General features: G+C 54.1%; 5 protein-coding genes across 5 annotated transcripts; all 5 read right to left on the bottom strand.

Moving 5' to 3' along the window:
- Positions 1 to 8,101: 8,101 nt before the first annotated feature.
- On the bottom strand, positions 8,102 to 8,853 carry H257_14837 (hypothetical protein; the record flags this gene model as incomplete). Its single annotated transcript, XM_009842738.1, has 3 exons — positions 8,102 to 8,324; positions 8,385 to 8,578; positions 8,791 to 8,853. The coding sequence occupies 3 exons, from the start codon at positions 8,851 to 8,853 to the stop codon at positions 8,102 to 8,104; spliced, it is 480 nt and encodes a 159-aa protein (XP_009841040.1).
- Positions 8,854 to 9,175: 322 nt separating this feature from the next.
- H257_14838 (hypothetical protein) lies at positions 9,176 to 9,484 on the bottom strand (the record flags this gene model as incomplete). Its single annotated transcript, XM_009842739.1, has 1 exon — positions 9,176 to 9,484. One exon carries the CDS (start codon positions 9,482 to 9,484, stop codon positions 9,176 to 9,178), a length of 309 nt encoding a protein of 102 aa, XP_009841041.1.
- Positions 9,485 to 9,879: 395 nt separating this feature from the next.
- Positions 9,880 to 13,336, bottom strand: H257_14839 (hypothetical protein; the record flags this gene model as incomplete). The annotated part of the gene is made up of 9 exons (XM_009842740.1): positions 9,880 to 9,953; positions 9,990 to 10,144; positions 10,195 to 10,341; positions 10,498 to 10,947; positions 11,000 to 11,310; positions 11,546 to 11,750; positions 11,838 to 12,009; positions 12,763 to 13,084; positions 13,160 to 13,336. The coding sequence occupies 9 exons, from the start codon at positions 13,334 to 13,336 to the stop codon at positions 9,880 to 9,882; spliced, it is 2,013 nt and encodes a 670-aa protein (XP_009841042.1).
- A 7-nt stretch (positions 13,337 to 13,343) lies between these two features.
- Positions 13,344 to 15,028, bottom strand: H257_14840 (hypothetical protein; the record flags this gene model as incomplete). The annotated part of the gene is made up of 2 exons (XM_009842741.1): positions 13,344 to 14,427; positions 14,472 to 15,028. The coding sequence occupies 2 exons, from the start codon at positions 15,026 to 15,028 to the stop codon at positions 13,344 to 13,346; spliced, it is 1,641 nt and encodes a 546-aa protein (XP_009841043.1).
- A 276-nt stretch (positions 15,029 to 15,304) lies between these two features.
- Positions 15,305 to 19,886, bottom strand: H257_14841 (hypothetical protein; the record flags this gene model as incomplete). Its single annotated transcript, XM_009842742.1, has 5 exons — positions 15,305 to 16,725; positions 16,769 to 18,146; positions 18,200 to 18,715; positions 18,782 to 19,272; positions 19,661 to 19,886. The coding sequence occupies 5 exons, from the start codon at positions 19,884 to 19,886 to the stop codon at positions 15,305 to 15,307; spliced, it is 4,032 nt and encodes a 1,343-aa protein (XP_009841044.1).
- Between the last annotated feature and the right edge of the window lie 1,884 nt (positions 19,887 to 21,770).

Consider the following 21,770-nt stretch of genomic DNA (forward strand, 5'->3'; position numbering starts at 1 on the left):
CCGTTAGCTACTTTAGTTGTGTCAATAAGGGGCACTTTGTCCGTTCTTGCTTTGGCCTTTTTCGCCGAGGTTCGGTCATTTACCGATAATATCCGGTCATCCGGAATCATCCGGAATTATCCGGTGTTCTTTCTCTGTAGAAGCCGGACTGTTTATACCCAATCATAGGTTAGCTAAACAGTCCATTAATGATCATCTTTGGTTAATTGAGTTTGGATTATCATTTTTAAGACATTCCTCCGCGAGGGCCGACACTAGAACCACATGTTATGGAACCGCTTCGCCAATTGTAACGCGCCTGCTCGACCAGGGGCGGTGTGTAATCTTCGGTTTTTACTTCGCGCAACGCTTCATACCTCGTGCTTCGACCGATCTTCTTCGAAGTTCGGTCCTCGTCTTCGTACGCAGCCCTTGTTATCCGGATTCCCCAGGGGAGGGACGGATAAATCCTTGCGGAAATAATCCGGGGAATCCGGGATGATCATCTTTGGTTTTGCCCTCGACCACATAAGTGTTCTTCGTCGTCGTTCCTCCCCAGTGCTACCCCTTTATCGTCCCTCTTGACAGGTTATGAGCTTCCTCTGCGCAGCCCTTCGTGGGCACCCCACTCGACGACCTCCGACCTCTGACCTACACGCTCTAGAAAACGGACCTCTTATCCCAAACCACGTCCCGCGACCTTGCTGAGTTCTACTCTACAAAGGACTATGTCCCTCAAGGCAATCGCATCGATGCGCTCAACGTCAGCAAGATATACCTCGAGCTCGATCAAGTTGAGCACTCTGAGCTCTACGTCGTCGACCCGACTCTGTCGGAGACCGATCGTGATGCGCGGCTCGCTGAAATCAAGGCGCACACCACTGCCATCCAACGTGAGGTCATTGCCCGTGAGGCGACCAAGAAACTGCCGAATCAACGCTCTGCAGCGCACACCTTCTTGGTTTCAGCCATTTCTACGAACCTCCAGCGCCTCTATCAGGCCACTACGTGTCCGTATGTGCTTTTTGAGCACATCAAGACTCGTTTCGAGTCGAACCCCATGGATAACAACCCCACGGTCATTGCCAGCTATCTGCGCACTCTCAAGTTCACCGATGAGAGTTGCATTGACACTCTCTCCGTGGAGCTTATTGACCTTGTCAAACGCTACCGGGTGTCTATGACGCCGCCATCGTTCAATCCTCTGGATCCATCGGCGATCTCGTCCGTCGACTACCACAACCATATCTGGAATTACTACACTCTGTGTGCGATGTCCGACACCTTTATTGGTGACAAGGAATTTTGGGAAGTTGTGACGAACTCAGTGGCCACCGCGCGCGCCGCCAACCAATCCGTTGTCATCGCTGACGTTTGGGCCTCTCTTCGGCGTATTATTACCAATCGTCTCCAACGAGTGTCTGCTCTGGGTGAAAACGGCTCTGCCGCTACCCTCCAAACGCGAACCCAGCTTGCAGCTGTCACGCATGCCGTTGCGGCCCCTGCGCCACCATCCCAAGCGATTACGCAAGCCGATGGCTCAGTTTATGTTATGAACGCCTTTACTATCCGGAGCTATGCTCACCGTGATTATATCAATCACCCAGGCAAGTCCTGCTTCTACTGCGGCGTTACCAATCACACGCTTCCTGCGTGCCCCACCCTAAAGGCGGACTATGCCCGCAACACTATGCGTCCTGGTTTTGACCGCGCCGTCTTTGACAAACATGGCTTTGCCTCCCAGAAGAAGCGCAAACGCGATTATGTCGCTCCGTCGCGTCCTATCCAACGTCCTCGTGATGACCACGATGATCGCGATGGCCCCAGTGGCACCCAGGGCTCTAATAGCTACCATGGATGGGGACCAAGTTCATCTAGTGGTCCTGGAAATGGCGGGTGACAACAATCGTGGCAACAGCCGTGACAAAAACCGCGACCGCAGCCGTGATCGACAACGCGACCAAGGTTACGGCCGCACTCATCGTGGAGGTCTTTATGACCAGGCCGGCACTGCTGCTCGTGCAGCCGCTCGTCCATTTATTCATGAAGGCAATCGCCTCAATTGCTTTGCCAACACCCACTTCTTATCCCACCACTTTGTGCCTCCCTCCACTCTCAACCGGGTCCTTCAGCGCCCCAACCCACCATCGGTTCTACCAAAGGTGTTCCAACCGGGCTCTGCCCCACTTTGTGATGTTTTCGCATCTCTGCCCCATGAACCTCCGCTTATTGCGGCTACTACTCTCGCTCCCATCACTGACGCACCGGGCGAGCTCCCCGACCACTTCCCATCTCCTGTGGATACCGGCGATTTAGACTTCGCTGAGGTCCCTTCTGCCGAGGTACTTATTACTGAGCGTTTGCCCCTCTACCCACCACGATCATTGTTCCAAATTCCCACGAACCCAACCAAAGTGGATCTTCCACTGTTCCCACCCAGTGCCTTCTCGACCAATCGCAGCGACTATATTACCGCGGCGTCAAAGACACCGATAAAGGTGGTCTCCAATCGCCCCCAAGATATGTGGACGGTGTCCGTCCCCATCGCCCATTCCAAGTTGTTGGTGGACAAGGCATTTTTGCCCTTCATGCGGACCTACGCTACTGTGAAAGCGACCCCGGTGATCCGCCCCTACCCATGTCAGTGACTTATCGTCCAAATGACTTTCCCGCTCTGCGCGAACATTGGATTGTTGACTCCGGTGCCTCTGCACCCCCAACCGAGATTATTTCTCCAATTATGTTCCTTGCGCACTGTCTCTTACAGTGGGGAACGGCGCCCAACTCCCAGTCATTGGCTATGGCCCTCTTTCTTTGGCCGTGGACATGTCGTCCGCGACCAAGCCGACGATATTCGTCCGTGCGCTCTGCGTCTTACCTTTGGCCTACATTGCCCTGAACTACAGTTCAACTTGTTCTCGGTTCGCCAAGCGACCGATGAAGGCATCTCAGTCCGTTTTACGGCTCGCGATATGTGCGAAATTACCACCACTCTTGGTGATGTGCTTCGTGCACCTAACAACGCCATGGGTCTATACTCCTTTCCCTGCCAGCCCAAGTGCGAGCCCTCTACCGATCCGCACCGTGGCGAGTATATCCATCCGGGCCAAATGGCTATGCTTACTGGCATGATGGCCACCTTTGAGACCGCTCTGCGGAAATTCTCCTCGACCTACAGTGGATTTTCCACTTTTAACGATCAATTGCACATGTTTGCATATTCGTCTGTGTTGCGCTATGCGCCAATCATTCAACGACCATCTATGGTCTCCAAGCCAACACCGTTCTACCCAATTACTCCAGACTCTGTCTTGATGAGTGTAGCCGAGGCTATGCTTGGTTCACACACTTCCACAACTGTCTATGACACCACTACTGTTCCAACCGACTGCCTAACCAGCCTCGTGGCTGACTCCAAGCACTCTGTAGCTAACCTTGCGCGCCTATGGCACCGCCGTCTCGGCCATCCAGGCGTTGATGCCTTCAACCAAATGACAAAGACAAACCCCGAGCTTATGCTCTTCAAGGCCAAGCACCTTCGTGGTCAATTACGTGAGACTTGTGCTTATGCCAAGTCCAAACGCAGTCCTTTTGACTCATCTGCGGTCTTCCGCGCAACCTCCTACCTAGCCCTTGTACACTCTGATGTTTGGAGCCCAAGCCCGATTTTGTCGGCGGGTGGCGCTGCCTATTTTGCCGTCTTTATCGACGATTACTCCTGCTTTATGTGGACCTACGCCATGCGTTTTCGCAAAGATCTCTATGAGACCTACGAACTATTTCATACGGACGCCATGTCCCTTTTTAAACATGATGTTTGTGAGCTGTGCCACTCATCACCCATGGACATCGGCACTCTTCAAAGCGACAACGCCAAAGAGTACGAGAAACTCGGGCGCATTATCAAGCCCAAGTACAACACTCGGGTGACATTCTCCAACGCCTACTCCCCCCAGCAAAACGCTGTTGCCGAACGCCGTATCGGCATTGTTGTGCAAAAGATGCGAGCTATGCTCATTGAAGGGGCTCTGCCCAAGTTCCTATGGGCTCTTGCCCTTAATTATGCCTCATGGCTCATCAACATCTCTCCTTCGGCATCCAACAAAGGTGTTTCACCCTACCACTTCGTCTTTAAACGACACTCATCTTTGGGTCACATCAAAACCTTTTTGGTTGCACCGCGTTTGTGCACATTCAACGTGCCGCGCAATCATCCAAGTTCGATCCCCGTGCCGTCAAGGCCATGTTTGTGGGTCTCCCACACGATCGCAAGGGTTATACTCTCATGCATTTGCACTCTCATTTATTGATTTATTCTCGAGACGTCACCTTCTAGGAGTCCGAATTCCCAGCCATCAACTCTGTTGCTGCTGCTGCGGCGTATCGCCAAAAATCCGCTACCGATCCCAACTTCATTCCAACCTTGGAACCCAACGCACCATTGCCACCACTACACTCCATCATTACCAACAGGCCTAGTGCCTTACTCTATGACAAGCCATTGGCTTCGTCGCCACCCGTTCTTTCTACAGAATCCCCGTCGTCTCGACCTATTACAGCACTTTCTGTGCAACTACCCAAACGAATTCGAGATGTCTTTTCGGCATTTTCGTTGACCAGCCCGGTCTTTGACCCAACTGCTACTCCTTTACGACGATCCAATGGTCACAACCAGTCTGCCTTTTCGGCCCACCCATCAACAGCCTTGTCGGCTAAGCCATCAATGGCCAAAACAACACTTGACTTTATTAGTCATTATTCAAGTTGCCTCCTCATGGACACAACTCCTTTGGAGTCACTTGACACCTACCACAACCACATGCACCATGCACTCGTGCTTGCGCCCTCCTTATCATCTTCGAGCTCTGCTCCTACTTTGGCTCCTATGGAACCATTGTTCGTCTAGGCTTTGCTTGCAGACCGTGCAAACAACAACGACCCCAAAGACTGGCGTGATGCCATGTCCCGTCCCGACCACGACAAATGGCTTATAGCCGCCAAGTTCGAATACGAGTCTTTACTCTCTAACGGCACTTATGTGCTCGTCAAACGTCGTCATGATGAAACGGTTCTACCGTGCCGCTGGGTCTTTCGACTCAAAGCCGATGGCACTTACAAGGCCCGACTTGTCGTCAAAGGGTTTATGCAACAAAAAGACATCGACTGCACGGACATTTTTGCTCCTGTTGTTCGACTTGAAGTCCTACGCTTCCTATTTGCCTTAGTGGCCATCCATGATTTGGAATGCGAACATCGTTAGTCTCTATGTAGACGATCTTTTGATCATTACTCCTACCAAGGCTCTTGCTGCCGCTCTCAAGGAGTCGCTATCACTACGCTTCCAGATGAAGGACTTAGGTCCTGTTAGAGATATTCTCGGCTGGGAAATCGTCCGTGACCGTTCCAAAGGAACTCTGTTCATTCATCAATCACGTTACTGTTCTACAGTACTTGATCGCTTTGACATGTCAACGTCCAAGCCCGTCGCCACTCCTTTAGAGTGCACCACGCCTTTATCCAAGGCTCAGTGTGCTAGTTCACCTGAAGATATTGCATTTATGCAAACCAAACCGTATCGATCAATAGTTGGCAGTATTATGTACTTAGCCATGGGCTCTCGCCCAGACTTGGCTTATGCCCTACAACAACTCTCGCAGTTTCTGCACAACCCGGGTCATGCCCGTTGGCGTGCTGCCAAACGCGTTCTACGCTACCTCCAAGGCACCTCCAATCTTGGACTCATGTTAGGTGGCCGAGACTATGTCTCCAAGCCATTTCTATCCGCTTATGTGGATGCAAACTATGCTATGTGCCCCGATACTCGACGCTGTGTCAGTGGATTTTTTATCCTTATTTCATGGCTTTCGAAGAAACAAGGTATCGTGACTCTGTCAACGACCGATCCGATGCCGAGTTTGTGGCTCTTGCCCTTTGCATTCAAGAATGTTTATACGTTCGCCAACTCGCTGCCGAACTACATCACACTAGTGATCAACCGATTTCGGTTCATGAGGACAATCAGTCTGCTATCAGCATCGCCCAAAAATGCTGAGCATCATGGGCGCTCCAAGCACATTGATGTGCGTTTTATGTTTGTTTGGGATCTCGTTGAGAACAAGGAGTTTGTGCTCCATTATTGTCCTACCAAAGAACAACTTGCGGACTTATTTACGAAGGCGCAACCTGCGTTTTGCAGGTTCTGCCTCGCTCTGCGACTCTATGCCCTTGGTGACTACCTTTGTGGCCGTGTACCCGAGTGACCCTTGCCTATGGCATTGTGTTTACTTTATTTTTAAACCTTTATGGTTATTATTGATATTTATCATGCATTATTTGCACCTGCTTCTAAGCACAAACTTTTCATTCACCGCCTTCATTTTCGCCCTCGACCATGTGGCGACTTGTGCACTCTATGTCTGCTCGTGCCGTTTTGAAGTCGGCGGTCCCGTCTGGCCCGCGGCGCTGCTCCAGGATCGGCCGTACGAGTGGCGTCATGGTTTGTGCAAGTTTCTACATGGTGCTCCCACGCCCCCGTCCATCTTACTTGCACTTCATGGGTTTATACCACTACTCTCTGAGTCTTACTTGTGCTTTTGCTTCTGGCAATTTTACTTGGGTGTACCCTTACTCTCTGAGTATTACTTAGTACTTTTGCTTCTGGCAATTTTACTTGGGTTTTTACCCGCTATTTTTAGCCACACTGTCTTATTCTTCGTTGCATATATGCACTTTATGGTATTTACTTTGAGCACCCTTGCTCTTTGAGCATTCTTGCATTTATGCATTACCTTAGGTTTTTGCCTTACTCTATGAGTAACCATGCACTTATGTGCTCAACACTATTTTTTGTGTGTTCCTGTCCTACTTCGCCTCTGTTCTCAGGGTGGCTTTTGTAGTGACATGCCTTTGGCAAATTTTTCGCTATGCCCTTTTTGCCTTTGGCATTGCCTCTCTTTGAGAACTTCGTCTCGAAGGCCTTCAGTAGTCCGTTGCCCAGTGTGGTGGCTGTCAAGAAGGGCACTTTGGCTGTTCTTGCTTTGGCCTTTTTCGCCGGTGTTCTTTCTCTGTAGAAGCGGACTGTTTATGCCCAATCATAGGTCAGCTAAACAGTCCGTTAACGTTCATCTTTGGTTTTGCCTTCGACCACTCAAGTGTTCTTCGTCGTCGTTCCTCCCCAGTGCTACCCCTTTATCGTCCCTCTTGACACAAATGATCCATGTGGTGAACTTCAAAGCACTCACTCAACGACAGACATGGACCGTACTTCGAAGTACATGTATGATCAAAACATCTGGTTTACTGTTAACAATTGTATTTATGACCATATGAACACGAGTACTGACAAACGCTGAAAAACGTTCAATAAATCTGGATACCGTTCAACCAAGACTGAAACCCTTCCAACTTATAAACTCTAGTTAGATGATGCATGTTTTTTGTATTCTGACCACCTCGACCCCGGGGATTTAGCATTATACTACTGTATGTGCACGCGGGGGTAGGACGAATCCCTGGGTTACAGGGTTACGGGAAGAAAATTTGCTTGAACTTGGCTGAACGGTATCCAGATTTCTTGAACGTTTTCCCATAGTTTCCGAGTCTACTGTGTGTGTGTAGTAAGCTTACATGCCGATTTCGTGAGGCATGTGCTTTGATGGGTTCATTGGCCAAAGATATAATTATAAATGGGTACAATATGTCGCAAATCCGAAACGATGAAAATATTTTGCCACGCCTGATTCCGTCGGCAAGACCCCTCGACCAAGCTTCAAGGCTGGGACTCCCCCCCTTGCAGATACGACAAGTGCCGGAATACTTTGACATAATTACTTAGTACCATAGGGTGGGCTAAGAAGAGACTGCACCGTAAGACGAGGTCATGATACAGGTCCGCGGAGGCAGTGCCGGCGTTGGGCGTGGTAGGTGGTTAAGACTTGGAAATGCGCCTGCAGAAGGTAAGGGAAGGAAGCCGACGGCGGGATATGGCTGGTGTTGTCGTGTAGCGTTGCGCAGCGGTCGTTCCACAGGGTATGAGTGTGAGAGTTCGGATGAGCTGCCACGCTTGATGGGCCAGGTTGTCTTGGGCGGTGCAATGGGACGTCCAGTTTGGTGAATGGAGTAGTCATGGTGCAGCCGGGGGCTGAGTCCCATGGAGGAGGGAGGTCTGTAGGTCGTCTGTGTTGGGGGGGGTGGCGTGGTCGAACCAGATGCGGAGGGTGGTGGTCCAGAGGTAGCATGCCCGACCACAGAGCCAGAAAGTGTGTGAGGGACTATCGGCCGCGTCGCAGAACGGGCAGTGAGGTGGGGCGGCAGTGGTCCTGAAGGGGAAGGCTTGGTGGAACCTCCTGTACATGAACCATTGGAGATTTCCCGGTAGAGTGGTCGATTTCCACTCTCAGGTCCACTGTGTAGGGCCTGTGGAGTTGTCGAGGTCCGTGGGCAAATTTGTGTGATATGGGTGCTTGAGGCAGGAGGGTGGCCAGCACAGCGGTGCTGAGCTGGGCGACGAATGGTGGAGGGCGGCGTAGGGAAGTCTTTGCTGGTGGGGAGGGGAACCAGATGCGGCAAGCTGGTACAGCGTGAGGTTGATGTGGGAGTCCTAGGCTTAGGGTGATGAGATACAGTGATTGGAGGTGGGATTCTTGTTGAGGGGTGGGGCGCCTGTGTGGCATGAACGCCCATTGGGGGCCAAGGTGGGCGTCCTGAAAGGCGTCGGCGAAGGAATCGTACGGGTGTGAACGGAGATAGCGGCCGTGGTGATCCAGAATCCAAGAGTTATTGGAGAGGGATGTGTGCCAGAGATGGCGTCACCAGGTGGGTGGCGTAGAGGTGGTGAGGGCCGCCTGAAGTCGAGGGCTTTGCTTGCCAGCGCATAGCTCAGGCCGATGGAGTCAGAGGCGCGTGTTGGCGGGATGTGACGAGCCGTGGGGTGTAGTACATATCGAGTGTTACGCGGGAGCCGGAGGCTGCTAAGAGCGATGGAGTGCGCCCATGTGTCTGGACTGCTGAGTAGGCGGACTATTCGACGTATGGCATGTTGTTGGACAAGCCGCGAAAAATCGGGGAGTGCCCAGCCGTCGTGAGAGCGTGCGCGTTGGAGGTGTGCTCGGGGGACGTATGACGGGAGACGGCCTGGATTGGGCGTGGTGGATCCCCACCACCAGAAACGATAGGAGAGCTGTTCGAAGCGGGCGGTCTAAGATGGGGAGGGGGGAATGTGTGATGCCAGAAAGGCGAATTTCGACTGGACGATGGTTTTGAGGACGAGGGCTCGGGCCGGCTGGTGGTGGGTCTTGCTACTTGCCGTCTGGAGGCGGGTGACCGTGGAGCGGTAGCAAGCGTCCCAGTTGGCGTCTGTGAGGGATCCCAAGCCGACTTGGATGCCCAGGTATCGACGGCGGATCGAGCCAGTGATGAAAGGGATGCTCTGGACCGAGTCCGGTGTGTGGCTGGAGTTCAGACAGATCCCAAAGGACTTTTGGAGTTGGATTTGTAGGCCTGACATGTCGCCAAAGGAGCGTAGGAGGTCTAAGGCCCATGGGAGGGAGCGTAGGTGCCGTAAGAAGATGGCCGTGTCGTCTACATGTGCATTGCAGAGCAGTGGAAGGGTGGCAGAGCCGTGGGGGAAGAGCAGGCCGTGGTCATGCGCTTGTGTCTCAGGGTAGCGAGTAAGGGTTCCATAGCGATGATAAAGAGGAAGGGTGCTAGAGGACAGCCTTGGCGGATGGCGGCTGTTTGTAGGACGGTGTGGGAGCGGGCACCGTTAACGACAAAGTGCATGGAAGTGGTGGTGTGGAGGCGGTCCAAGAGGCCGACATAGGCGGGCGGGAAACCCATCGCGTCCATTGTACAGAAGAGGTGGGCGCGCTCCATACTATCGTAAGCTTTCTTGATGTCGAGTCAGATGATGGCTGAGACTTCGAGCGGGGTGAGGGGGTCCGATGATTGGAAGGCCAAAGCCCGTTGAAAGAGGCCTATACTATCATCCAGCGTGCATCCTTAAACAAAACCTTGTTGTTGGGAGCCGATGACGACCGCCAGGAGGGGTGGTAGACGGATGGCTAGAATCTGAGCAAATATTTTGTACGTAGAGTTGAGAAGCGAGATTGGTCGATAGCCCAGAGCGTTGGTGCTGTTGCCCTTTTTCTTGAGGGGAGCACGTCCGCTACACAGAAACTAGCAGGAGGGACCGCGCCTTGAAGTATGTGGGTATACAGGCGCAGGAGCAGCGGGGAGAGGGCGGCGCTGAAATGATGATAGAACTTGGTGGGTATTCCGTCGGGGCCCGGGGCCTTTCCGCCGTGCAGCTTTTTTAAGGCCATCGAGAGGTCATAGGGGGTGCAGGGGGCAAGGAGGTGGGCGCTGTGATATGGGGTGAGCCACCCTTGTATCGAACGGAGGAAGAAGTCGTGATTGGTGCGGACGTATTTTATCCCGTGAGAGAGAGAGGGGTGGAGGCTGGAGAGGGTGGCTCGCCACCCATTAGCCATATTGTTGACTGGGGTGTCCGGTAGGTACCAGTCGGGAGGTGAGATGGAGGGGAGCTCCGATTTATCCCATCGGTTGGTGAAACGGCGGAAAAAGGCTGCGGAGGGGGTCATACCCTCAATCATGGAGCGGCCGTGGCGGTAGCGATTGATTTCGGCGAGTTGGTTGGCGTAGGCCTCGATCGTCTCCAGCCGTTGGGAAGGGGTATCGATGGGCAGGGGTGTCTGTCTTGGGGGTGTTTCTGCGAGTTGTAGTTGGCGGAGGAGTCCTTGAAGGGAGTCAATGAAGTCATCCCAGCGGGCACAGATGTCTGCCGGTGGAACGGGGTCGGCGGACGCGGCGTGGAGGAAGTGGAGAATGTGTTGTTGTAGGCGTAGGGGTTGTGCCGAGCGAATGGGGTACAACTGGTGGCGGGCGTTGCGGCTCCGATGGGTGGGGGAGCAACGTAAACGCAGACGGCGTTGTGATCGCTGCGTTGGCCTGGTGGAGAGATACAATGGTTGCGGACGAGGTGGCGAAGGTCAGAAGTGACATATATGCGATCGAGGCGGGAGCTGGGCTTGGATTATGGCCGTATACACGTGTATGTGCGGGTGCGGAAGATGGTGATGGCTTGAGTAGTGGAGGGGGGCGAGCGGGTTTGTCTAAGGCTGTCGTGAAGAGTCCAAAGGGAGAGTCAATCTTCCATGGCGGCGCTGTCAGGGTGGGGCTGCGTGGAGGGCAGGTGGGGGTACGATCGAGGTGGGGTGAGGAAACACAGTTGAAATCACCCGCGATGATCATGGGGAGCTGTGGGGGGGTGTCCGGGTTAGGCGGGTGAAGAAGGCTGTGCGCGCGGTAGCGCTATCGCTGGGGGCGTAGACGCAGGCGACAGCAACGTGTTGTCGATTGAAATATGAGGAAGCGGCCTGGGGCGACGTCAGGGGTAACAGTAGAGACGTTGAGTTTGGAGAAGGGGTTGAGAAGGACACCCCACCGGCTCGTGCGGAGGACGTGAACCAGAAGGACGTGGGGAATGCAGGGGTCGTGAGGGTCGTGAGGCCCCACATATGTTCCAGAGATTGGCGTGGGAGGTGACTTGAGCCGGGGATCCCACGTGGGTCTCTTGCAGGCAGATGATGTCGAGTCGTTCGTGTGTGAGGCCGTCTTTCCAGCTGGCCATCCACGCGCGGACAGAATCTACACGGAAACCGTCCACATTCTGGGTGAGAATGCGGAAAGCGGTGATGGCGAGAGGTGGCCGGGGTTGGGGGTCGGGGGATGCGAAGGTAGGGGAGGGGGGCCTGGGGGTTGGTCAGGGTAACTTGACTGGTGTGATACATAAACATAAAATGGTGGTGGGCGGGAAAGAGGAGGGGGCGTGAGCCTACTCCCTGTGTCCCAAGGAGGAATAGCCCCACGCGATGGCATTGCGTTTGACCCATGGCCAGAACTGGGGCCACTTTCCCCAGGATAGGTTGTCGACCAGATCGAGAAGGCCATCGGTGTGCGCCAGTTCAATGAGGTCGATGAGGGAGTACGTGTCGGGGAGGTCTGTTTCCTCTAGGCCTCCCATGTCCAGGAGGCCAAATAGCCAACCACGTATTTTTTAGTTGGGTCAAATCAGTATGGAATGCTGGTTTGTACAGTTTGGAGTAGGTTGCGGCAGATTGGAGCAGGGTGGACCATGTGTGGACGTCTAACGCAATGTGGTGAGCCTCTGTCATTGTCCCAGCATCAGAGCTGGCCCAGCGCCATGCTTGTAACGCGTCTTTTTTATCCTGCGTCGGGGCGAGCTTGGTAGCGGCCGCGATGGCGTGGTAGCAGCATTCTAGGAGCATATGGTGTCCCCATTCGAGGACCGCGGGGGTGGTGCAGCGGCTGAGGATTATCTCCGGTGAGCCAAGTTGCCAAAGCATCTCCCGCGCCATGCGGGGAAGTCCGACATGAAGGGTTCAATATGTGAGGTGGTGAGAACAGGAGTTGTGTAGACAGTGCCCTGAAATTCGCCTTCCTTTTCTCGCATCCAGTTGGTAATGCGCTTGGCCATGGCCACTGGAATGTTCGACTCGTGTGAAATATGCGGAGATGTAGTCTGTGAGGGTGCTTTGTGACAGTTTCGTGGCGTTGGCGAGCCGTTCGGCCCACCGCGTGTGGTAAAGGAGTTGGAGGGCCTCGTGCTCTATGCGATTGTTTGAGGGCCAGTAGTTCTTGCGCAACGGTCACGGAATGGAAAGAGGAGTGAGCCCAGACGTGGTGCCATTTTGGCGCAGTAAAGAGCTTGTATGCATCATTGGCCTTTCGGAGGGACGGTACCGGCGTACCAGTACTGTGGGCCAGAGACGGCGTCGAGTGTGCCTGTGCGGTGGTATTCTACCCGGAGAGGTTCGGGTACCCCAAGAAGTTGGTTTAGCGCCGAGTCGCCGGAGAGGTCAATGACTGGAGGGGGAGGATGCATGGTGGTGGGAACGGCCGGTGGGGTGCTAAGTCCCCGAGGCGGCGATGGGGTGGTACAGGCGTGGCCGTTCGGTCCCTCCATCTGGACGTCTATCTGAAGGTGTGCCGTTGTGTTGGGGTGTGGTGGCGGTGCGTGGTCCTCCATGTCGGAATCTGCGATGGGTTCGTTGGCGTCACTTGGCTACAGCGTGGTTAGCGTGGTGTCCATGTCGACGTCCATCGTGGAGTGAAGCGGGGCTGGTGTATTAAAGGTGACCGGAGTGGGGGTGTGGTGGTCTAGGTGCTGAGGGTGAGGTTCCCCGAGGCTGTGGATACCTAGTTCTTGAAGGGTGGGGCTAGGATCGAGGTGCCGCGGGGGCACGACTGCTGAGTCGAAAGGCGTGGAAGTTGGAGATGGAATAGGGTGGGTTGTTCCATCCGCAGCGATGCGCATTGGTCCATCATGTCCCAATCTGATTGGGAGGAACTGTTGTCGCCAGGTGCGTCGGATGGCTGAAAAGGGAGAAGAGTGGGGCTGTGGCGTCGGTGCGATCACCGAGAGACACAGGACCCCTGCCACTGCCACCAGTGTGGAGCGTCGCGGGTTGGTTTGGTGGTGTCTGCAGCGTAGATGGTGTACCGAGCCTACTGCCTGAGGAGGAGGTAGGTCGCGGTTGCAGGGAGGTTTGGGTAGCCGCGGTGTCCATGTCGACCTTAGAGGAGGTGGTAGGGGAGGAGGACCGCAGGCAGGGGTTGAGGCGGTCGGTGTCGGCGTCTTGTACGTCGTACGTGTGTAAGCCGGTGGTGAGAGAGGAGGACCATGGTCTGGGGGAGAGACGGACGTCCGCAGCCCCGTGATCTGTCGGCGAGTTGATGCGGGAGGAGGCCCACTGCCGTGGAGAGAGATGGACATCCCCCTCGTCGAGGTCGTCCGGGTCCATGTCGACCTGGGTGGTCTCGAAGGTACGTGTCGTAGGAGCGGAGGTGTTGGTGGTAGTGTGGCGGGGGGAAGTTGTCGTCGGCTCTGCTGCCTTGGGAAGGCGTTGTGCGTGGACGTGATCGGTTTGAATCCTGCTGTCAGTGACGGTGCGTTCCGTGCTGGTGCCGTAGTCGACTAACATGCCTGCCTGAGTCCCTGTCTCATGCGTAATTGCCATTGGGGTGGTTTGAGATTCCGCTGTGCGTGGGGGAACGAACTTTCGTGATTTCGTGCGCCACATGGCAAAGAAGGGGTTTTCGGCCACGGTTTGACCGGCGATATTGGCCCACAGCTCTGTGGGTAGGGTGACTACCCCTGCTTGGTTGATCGTGAGCCTGGTGCATATTTCAACCTGATGGTCAAGGGAGGTGCACTTGCGGCATGGCATGTTGTTGTGGTCTTGGAAGTGAAACACGCCGATGTTGGTTGATCCGATGGCGATGCGGGCCTTGTTGGCGATGCGGGCCTTGTTGGCAAGGCAAGCGGGGCGGAGCTCGCTGTCTGTGACAACGAGAAAGCTGTTCATGTCAAGCTCACCGCTTCCTGCATTTTGAGCACGTTCAAGGCTGAGGACGTGAGCATTTTCCATATAGCTATGGCTGGGATGTACATGGGGACTTGGAGGAGCCGGAAGCTGAACGTCATGTTACGTTGCGCGTCCACCGTGGGTGCGACGGCGTGGGGGTCGTCGGGATGGGCGTAGTGGCGAAGCACCGCCGGTTTGGACAGGAAAGGGATGGCTCGGTCACACAAGTGTGCGGTTTTGCTCTTGGAATTGAATTGGATGATGAGTTTCCGCCCGTGTGGGTGGACGTAGCATGCCAGAAGGTCTTGGCGGAAGGTGTTGCAGACTTGCATCTCAACGACATTTTGCTGCGGGTTGAGTGGGAAGAAGAGCCGGGCCAGGTATGGGCTCGGCATTTCGTTGGAGAGCTTCATGGCGATCTTCAGTGGTATCTGGAGGAAGCCGTATTGGAGTCGCATTTGGTCACTAAAGAGTGCCATTTCATTTGGGGTGAGAATTTCTTTCAGAAATTTGGGTGGTTGGTCGAGGGCGGGGCTGCCATTCAGGATGGAGTCCAGAATGTAGGTTTCGTATGGTGTGGGTGCGCGGCTGGGGGATTTTATCGCAACCTTTGGCTTCTTGCAGTATGCATGTGCTTCCATCCAGGTGGGATCGGTTGGGGTTTCCCTGTTTTGTCTCCTGCTTCTTCTTGGCTTTCGGCCACGGGACCTTCGTCAAGGCAGCAAAAATACACACTGACATTAGTGAGGTTAAACACGCCGCGAGGCGCCTACTGACTACCATTCACTAAAGTACTCAGTACCTTCACTAAGGTATCGGAACCATTGACACGCCACACACACAGAATGTGTATGTTTGCAATGGGTCAAACTAACGCGCGACCCAATTGCTCTGCACGCTGCAAAACACTTCCCCTCCTACGGAAAGTCCAGTGTCTTGATGAGGACGGCCACGGCAGGGTCTTCCTTGTTCGCCGCCGCCCTCTTGCGAAATAAGACTGGAATGTCGTCCAGCAAATTCGCCGCAGGTTCCCAGGACGATTCTTCATCGTCAAGTCCAAGCCACTTCACCAAAACTTGGTGTTGGCCATCCATGCAGCGCGCTTCGTCCAGGCGCTCCACATGAAATCCACCATCGCCAAACGCGATCTGCGCCTTGAGCTCTTCGGTCACCTCTCTACCACCTTCGTGGTACATCTTCAATCGGCATGCATGATGGACCGTGACTTCGTACGGTGGCACCAGCTGCTGAGTTTTCATCACATGGTCTGTGATAACTCTGGTCACTTGGCAGGACCGCGCCAATGCAGGGCCAATTTTGTCGGACGGTTGATACCGTCCGACAAAATCGCCGACCGAAAAACCCGCAAACTTGACTTGGGATTTTCGGTCGCGGCGTCCACGTGCTTGCTGACGCAACTTGTCGCTTCGAACCACCACGTTGCGGTGCGTTTCTTCTAGGGCCACTTGGAGGTCCGTCACATGTTTCTGACGGGCGGACAACGACTTGGTCGTCGCTGCGATGCGACGGTGACCGCTGGCTCCTTGGTGAGCGATCACACAAATCCGCTGCTGTAGGTCGACAACACCGTCTGGGATCCAGATTCGACCGTCTAGGACCACGCAAAAATGGGAGTCGTCGACCCAATCCACGCCATTTGGGGGGGTCCCTCCCCCTTCCATGGTTGAACGTTGGATGCCGCTGATCGTTGCGGCTGTCGGCCACTCGAAATCCACTTGTTGAAGGGGCGACACCACATGGATCAACTTGCGAACATTCGCAACTGGTTGATCCGTCGGAGCCGAACCCCATCGGCTCAGGGGGTCGCCCCATACATTCGCGTCCCCCGAGACGCACTCAATGGTGTACGGGAAGGTCAACATCACCAGCGACCATCGCTGCAGCTTGTCGGCCTGGTACTTGGCCATGTTGGCGTTCGAGCCACTTGGGTTGAAGATGTACACCAGGTTGTGGTGATCCGTAAACAGACGGAAACCACCCGGGCGTACGACCAGGTAGTCGAGTCTCTTGCACGACTCGACCACGGCATAGGCCTCCTTCTCCACGATGGGCCAGCGCGCACTCGCGCCAGAAAACGACCCACTGATGAACGCAAGCGGCTGGTGCCGCTGGTCTTCGAGAGGCAAGTCGAGGTCCGCTGGCGGTACTTGTGTGGCGACCGCACCCCAAAACAGGTCACTGGCGTCCGTGAAGACGCAGACCGTCATGTCTTCTCGCGGGTGCGACAGGGGCACCACATGCGCCAACGCGTGTTTCACCTCGTTGCAACACTTGAGATGATCGGACGACCATCCCACGGCAGGGAGTGCAACACGCACTAACGCCGTTTTCTTGCAGCTTCCGGTTGCCTTGGTGGCCACGTCCAGCAGACGTCGCCACCAGCTGATTGTAGCCGGGGATGCTCGCACGCATCCAGTTGGTGACACACACAAACTGCTGGAGGTCGGCCGCGGTCGGCGGCGGTGACAAATCCACAAGTCCTTGAATTCGGCTTGGGGAATGGGTGATTCCATCGACCATAATCACCTTGCCACACCATTCTGCCTCGCGCAGAAAGAAATGACACTTCTTCAGGCTCAACTTGAGTCCGAACTCGGCACAGATGGACAGGACTTGGTCTAACAAGTCGAGCAGCTCGTCTGTCGTCTTGGCGGACCCCAGCAAGTCATCGAGCCAGGCCAACAGGCCTCGAAACAGCAGCTCACCAAACATTTGGTGGACAACCGACTGGTAGTACGCGACAGCGTCCGTCTGTCCCATGAGCACGCGGGTCGGAGTGTACACGCCGAAGGGCGTCACGAACGAGAAGTACTTCTGGCTATCCGCATGCAGCGGTAACTGCCAGTACCCCTTGGTCCAGTTCAACGTGAAGTACATGTTCGTTCCGACCAGACAGACCACCGCGCGGTCCAGGTTTGGCATCGGCCAAGGCATCGGCTCTGTGCAGGCGTTGATTGGCCTACTGTCGATCATCATGCGCAAGTCGCCGACTTCCTTCTTCGGCACGATCCTTGGGGCTGCGGCCCACGTAGCCCGGTTGTTTTGGTATACCATACCATTTGCTTCCAGGGCAGCCACATGGCTGCGCATGTACTCCAGATGCAGCGGCGGGTACCGCCGCATCCCACACTTCACCAGCGTCGCGCCGGGTTTGATCCGAACCTTCAATGGCTCGACCTTGACTGGTGGATCGTCGCCCAAGTTTTCGCGGAAGACATCAATGTGTTTGGCCAATAAGTCGTGCAGCCGCGTCGCTTCAGCGGGCGCAAGCCCGCGCGTCTCCGCCTCGGCTGCCTTGGCCGCCAGAATGGCTTGAACGGCGCCCTGCTTCGTGCGGCGGTGCTTCGCTTCGTCCTCAACGGAGGTTTTGGGGTAAACCTCCGGAGTAGTACACTCCATCCCGTCATCGGGGTCAAGCTCCGGCGGATTCAACTTCTCCGCCATCAGGCGCTTGACATTCGCCATGCCAGACAGTTCATTCGTCGGCACGGACGAGACGTCCCATTCTTCCTTCTTCTTCCTTGCTCCGACAAGGAGGTCTTCCACGCTGAAGCCCAGTAACTCCATGACTGGGTGACTCACGATGAGTTCGGTTGCAGTCGACGCGTCGTCGACCCAGGCCTTCAGACCGCGCAACACTAGCGGTCCACATGTCGTGTCCAGCGTCACGCAGTTGAACTTGACGCTGCGCGTCATCACCACTGGTTTGGCGTCACTGCCATACGGGTACGCCAAACGCTATGGGAGACGGTCCCAACTTTGACACCGGCTGCGTCCAACGAATCCATGACGCCGCGCGTGACAACGGTCACGTCCGAACCAGAGTCCAAGAGCACATCGTCCACGCGGACGATATTCTCCAAGAGCACGCCGCGCTCTGTCTTCTGGCACTGCGGCTGGTTGACCAGCACCTTGATGCCGTCCTTCCAGCGCTTGACTTGCGCTGCCAACAACGTTTCGGCTTCGCCAGGCGCGGTCCTCGGGCACCTCATGTCACTGCACTTCAAGCAGCCCTTCCTGGCAGGGGGCTCAGCATTCTTGGGCACGATCGTTTCGGCCTTTCCGCCGACTCTGCCATTGTTCTTGGCAGCATCTTCCCGGCCGCTGTCACGTCTTGTCATATGAGGCTTGCCGCCTCGTGGAGCTTCTACCGGCTTCGCTGCCGGGGAAGCTTTGGACTTGTCGTCGAGTCCAACGTACAGCTGATCGCCAGCTGCAAATGTTCGTAGCCAGTTAACATAACCAAAAACGTCGCTCTTCAACGCCTTGTTCTGCTGCAACTGCAGCTGCTTTTGAACCTCTGTCTTCTGCGACTCCGGCCTGATCGATTTCGTCATGACTTCGATGACCATCTTGCCTTATTGATCGAGTACCCACTCCTGATGGTCTTGTTCCAACGAGCGCATCAGCTCGTCAAGCATACGACCGATGCGGGACTCTGCGTCCAAGACCTTCGTATCGAAGCGAATCGCTCGCTGCCGACGTTGCTTCAAAACGTCCAGGTCTTGAGGGTCTTCCTCAAACGCTGACTTGAACCACGCGATCCACTCATCGTTCGTGATGGAATGATGCTCGCGGTTGAAGTCGAACAGCGCGATACGGCGCTTCGAGAACGGGTCCATGCAGGCGCTCACGGGCATCGCGGACGGACTTGATCCACTGCACTGCAGAGCATTTATCTGCCCCAGATACTTCTGGTACTCGCGCATAAAAGCGCGTCTTTCGGCCTTGGTCGAGGCCGAAAATGTCGGCGGCTGCAGGAGCGCCGTCGCGTTCCAAACTTGCGGCGCCGTACGGCCGTCACCGCCATCGCTGCCCATCTCCGTATCGTCACGAACGTGGTCGTTGTTGGCTGGCAACGGCACTGAAGCGCCATCGCTTCAGTCGTTGGTGGAGCAGCAGCTGAGACAAACGCTGCGATAGATGGTGTTCCTCGGGTTGTGGCAGGGTTGTAAAACCCACCACGTGGCGGTTGTCACTCGTCGACAGAATGTGTCCAAGTCGGGGGGAGATCAGTAGCTCAACAATAAACTAAAGATATCTTTGTTTTGTCTCCCGCTTCTTCTCGACTTTCGACCACGGGACCTTCATCAGGGCAGCAAATATACACACTGACATTAGTCAGGTTAAACACGCCGCGAGGCGCCTACTGACTACCATTCACTAAAGTACTCAGTACCTCCACTAAGGTATCGGAACCTTTGACACGTCACACACACAGTGTGTGTGTGTTTGCAATGGGTCAAACTAACGCGCGACCCAATTGCTCTGCACGCTGGAGAACAGTCCCGATGTTTGGTCGGCGGGTGGCGCGTGGATTGAGTGCGGGCTGAGTCGCCGAAGGATTTCTTGTTCGAGGAGATTGGGAGGGATCGGCGTCAGTGCTGGTTCGTCGTGTCTCCGTGTCGGGCTGTGCCGTGGGTGGGCGCTTTCGGTTGATGTTAGTGCGTGCTGCCGTTCGCGGGTGGTGTCGCACATTTTCAGGTTTGTTGGACGTTTCTCGAACCTTCGGTCTTTTAGGTCGACGTTCGATAAACGGGTTGGGGTTTGGTGAGTTTATTCCTCGAAGGGAGGGTAGTGGAGGGTCTGCTCGGGTTCCGGCGGACCGCCGCCATTTGATATGGTTTCGCCAGTCATCCAGATAATTATCCGGATGCGTGTCACCACTCAAATTTGGGAATTGTTTTGAAATTTTTTTACTCCAATACTCCAATGGCGTCATCTTCCAAAGACAAGTGGTCGAAGCTAAATTTACGTAAGGAATGTACAACTAACATCAGTACTACCTAAAATCACTACTACCTGATGGTTTCGGTTGATTGGGACCGACACATGAGCTTCCATGTCACAATGAGGTCGAAATCAAGACGTTGAACTTCTCAGCAACTGTTGGTCCCATCAGTTGCTGAGAAGTTCAACGTCTTGACAATCACACGAGTTGACGAGTTGGACCAACACATTTGCCGCACCAAAGCATCAACTGATGTGGTAGCTGCAACGGCAGCAACCACCACGGGGACGTGCGCCATTGATCCAAAAGCCTGGACTTTCACCGACCACGATTTTCAACGACTTCCGCATAACTCTTAACCGGATATGCTTTCGTTCAAGCTGGCATGTATGAAAAAATAAAAGTTAAACAGGTTAAAACGTATTTAGCTTTACCTGTTACCCGTCGAGATGCTCTAATGATCTTCAGTATACAGTCAACTTTACCGTACAATGAAATCAAAGGGTGGTAAAAGGTAAATTACCCGGTACAAGGGTACGGTAACGCAAAGGTAACCAGGACCATTCGGGGTAAGGGTAGGGTAAAGGTAAAAGCAAGATAATTTTTACCTCGTTTAACTTTTACCTTGCCGAGGCCTAATGCTGGCCGGGAATTACGTAATTCACCTTAAGCTTACACTGACAAGAATAATTCCCTCATTAAAACAGTTCCAGTGTTGTTTGACCCGAAATGCTGTTTCACAGTCAATGAGGGAATTATTACATCCGGATACACCTTTTCGCCAGTAGCCCTGTAACCTGGGACCCGTCCTACCCCCGGTGAGTACATACGATGCTAAATCTCCGGCGCTAGTGGTTAGCTATCGCTAACCACTGAGATGCACTTAACCCCTAGTAAGAGGAGAGGTAGTCTGAGTATACAAAGATCCATATAAATCTCATTGAAACATTATTTCGGGTCAAAACAACAGTGGAACTGTTGTAATGAGGGAATTGTACCGCTGACAATGACAAATTCTCGACATCCATGTAACTCACAACTTGGTTCAATGAATTTTGATAGTTGCATAATCGGAAACGTTGAACACATCTTTGGAAGTAGGAGTACTAGTATGATATAAATCAAGCGCTGCCTATTATCATGTCCGTGGCCAACCAGAACCGTCAATTACACCTTGTCAAACTACAGTAGTACATGTAGCGAATACTACAGTACTACTGTACTACACCTTTTTTCTATTGACTTGGGACTTTTTTCAACGTTGTTGGCTTGGCGCTCATTCGAAAGGGCGATGTGTCCATCCATTTGGCCTTGTGGCCAATAGAATTGACACTTAGTGCCGCAACACCCTTTGAAATGTACCATACTACCAATGGAAATGGCTCCACTACCCAACAATATGCCAAGTAGCATTTCGAATCTGCCGTGCTTGAAGTTGAGTTGGATCGAATATGAAATTTTATAATCAAATACGCGACGGCATGAAAAAAGCAGATAAAATCATCGAAACTTGCAGCAAACAGCTACATGTCGACGTCCATGTCTTCCATTCGGTCCGCACGACCGTAGAAGTACTCCAGACGAGGGGATGCGCTTGTATTTCGTGCGTGGTTATGAACATGGCTAGTGTA

The sequence above is a fragment of the Aphanomyces astaci genome (genome assembly GCF_000520075.1).
Source record: "Aphanomyces astaci strain APO3 unplaced genomic scaffold supercont1.63, whole genome shotgun sequence".
NCBI lineage: Eukaryota > Oomycota > Saprolegniomycetes > Saprolegniales > Verrucalvaceae > Aphanomyces > Aphanomyces astaci.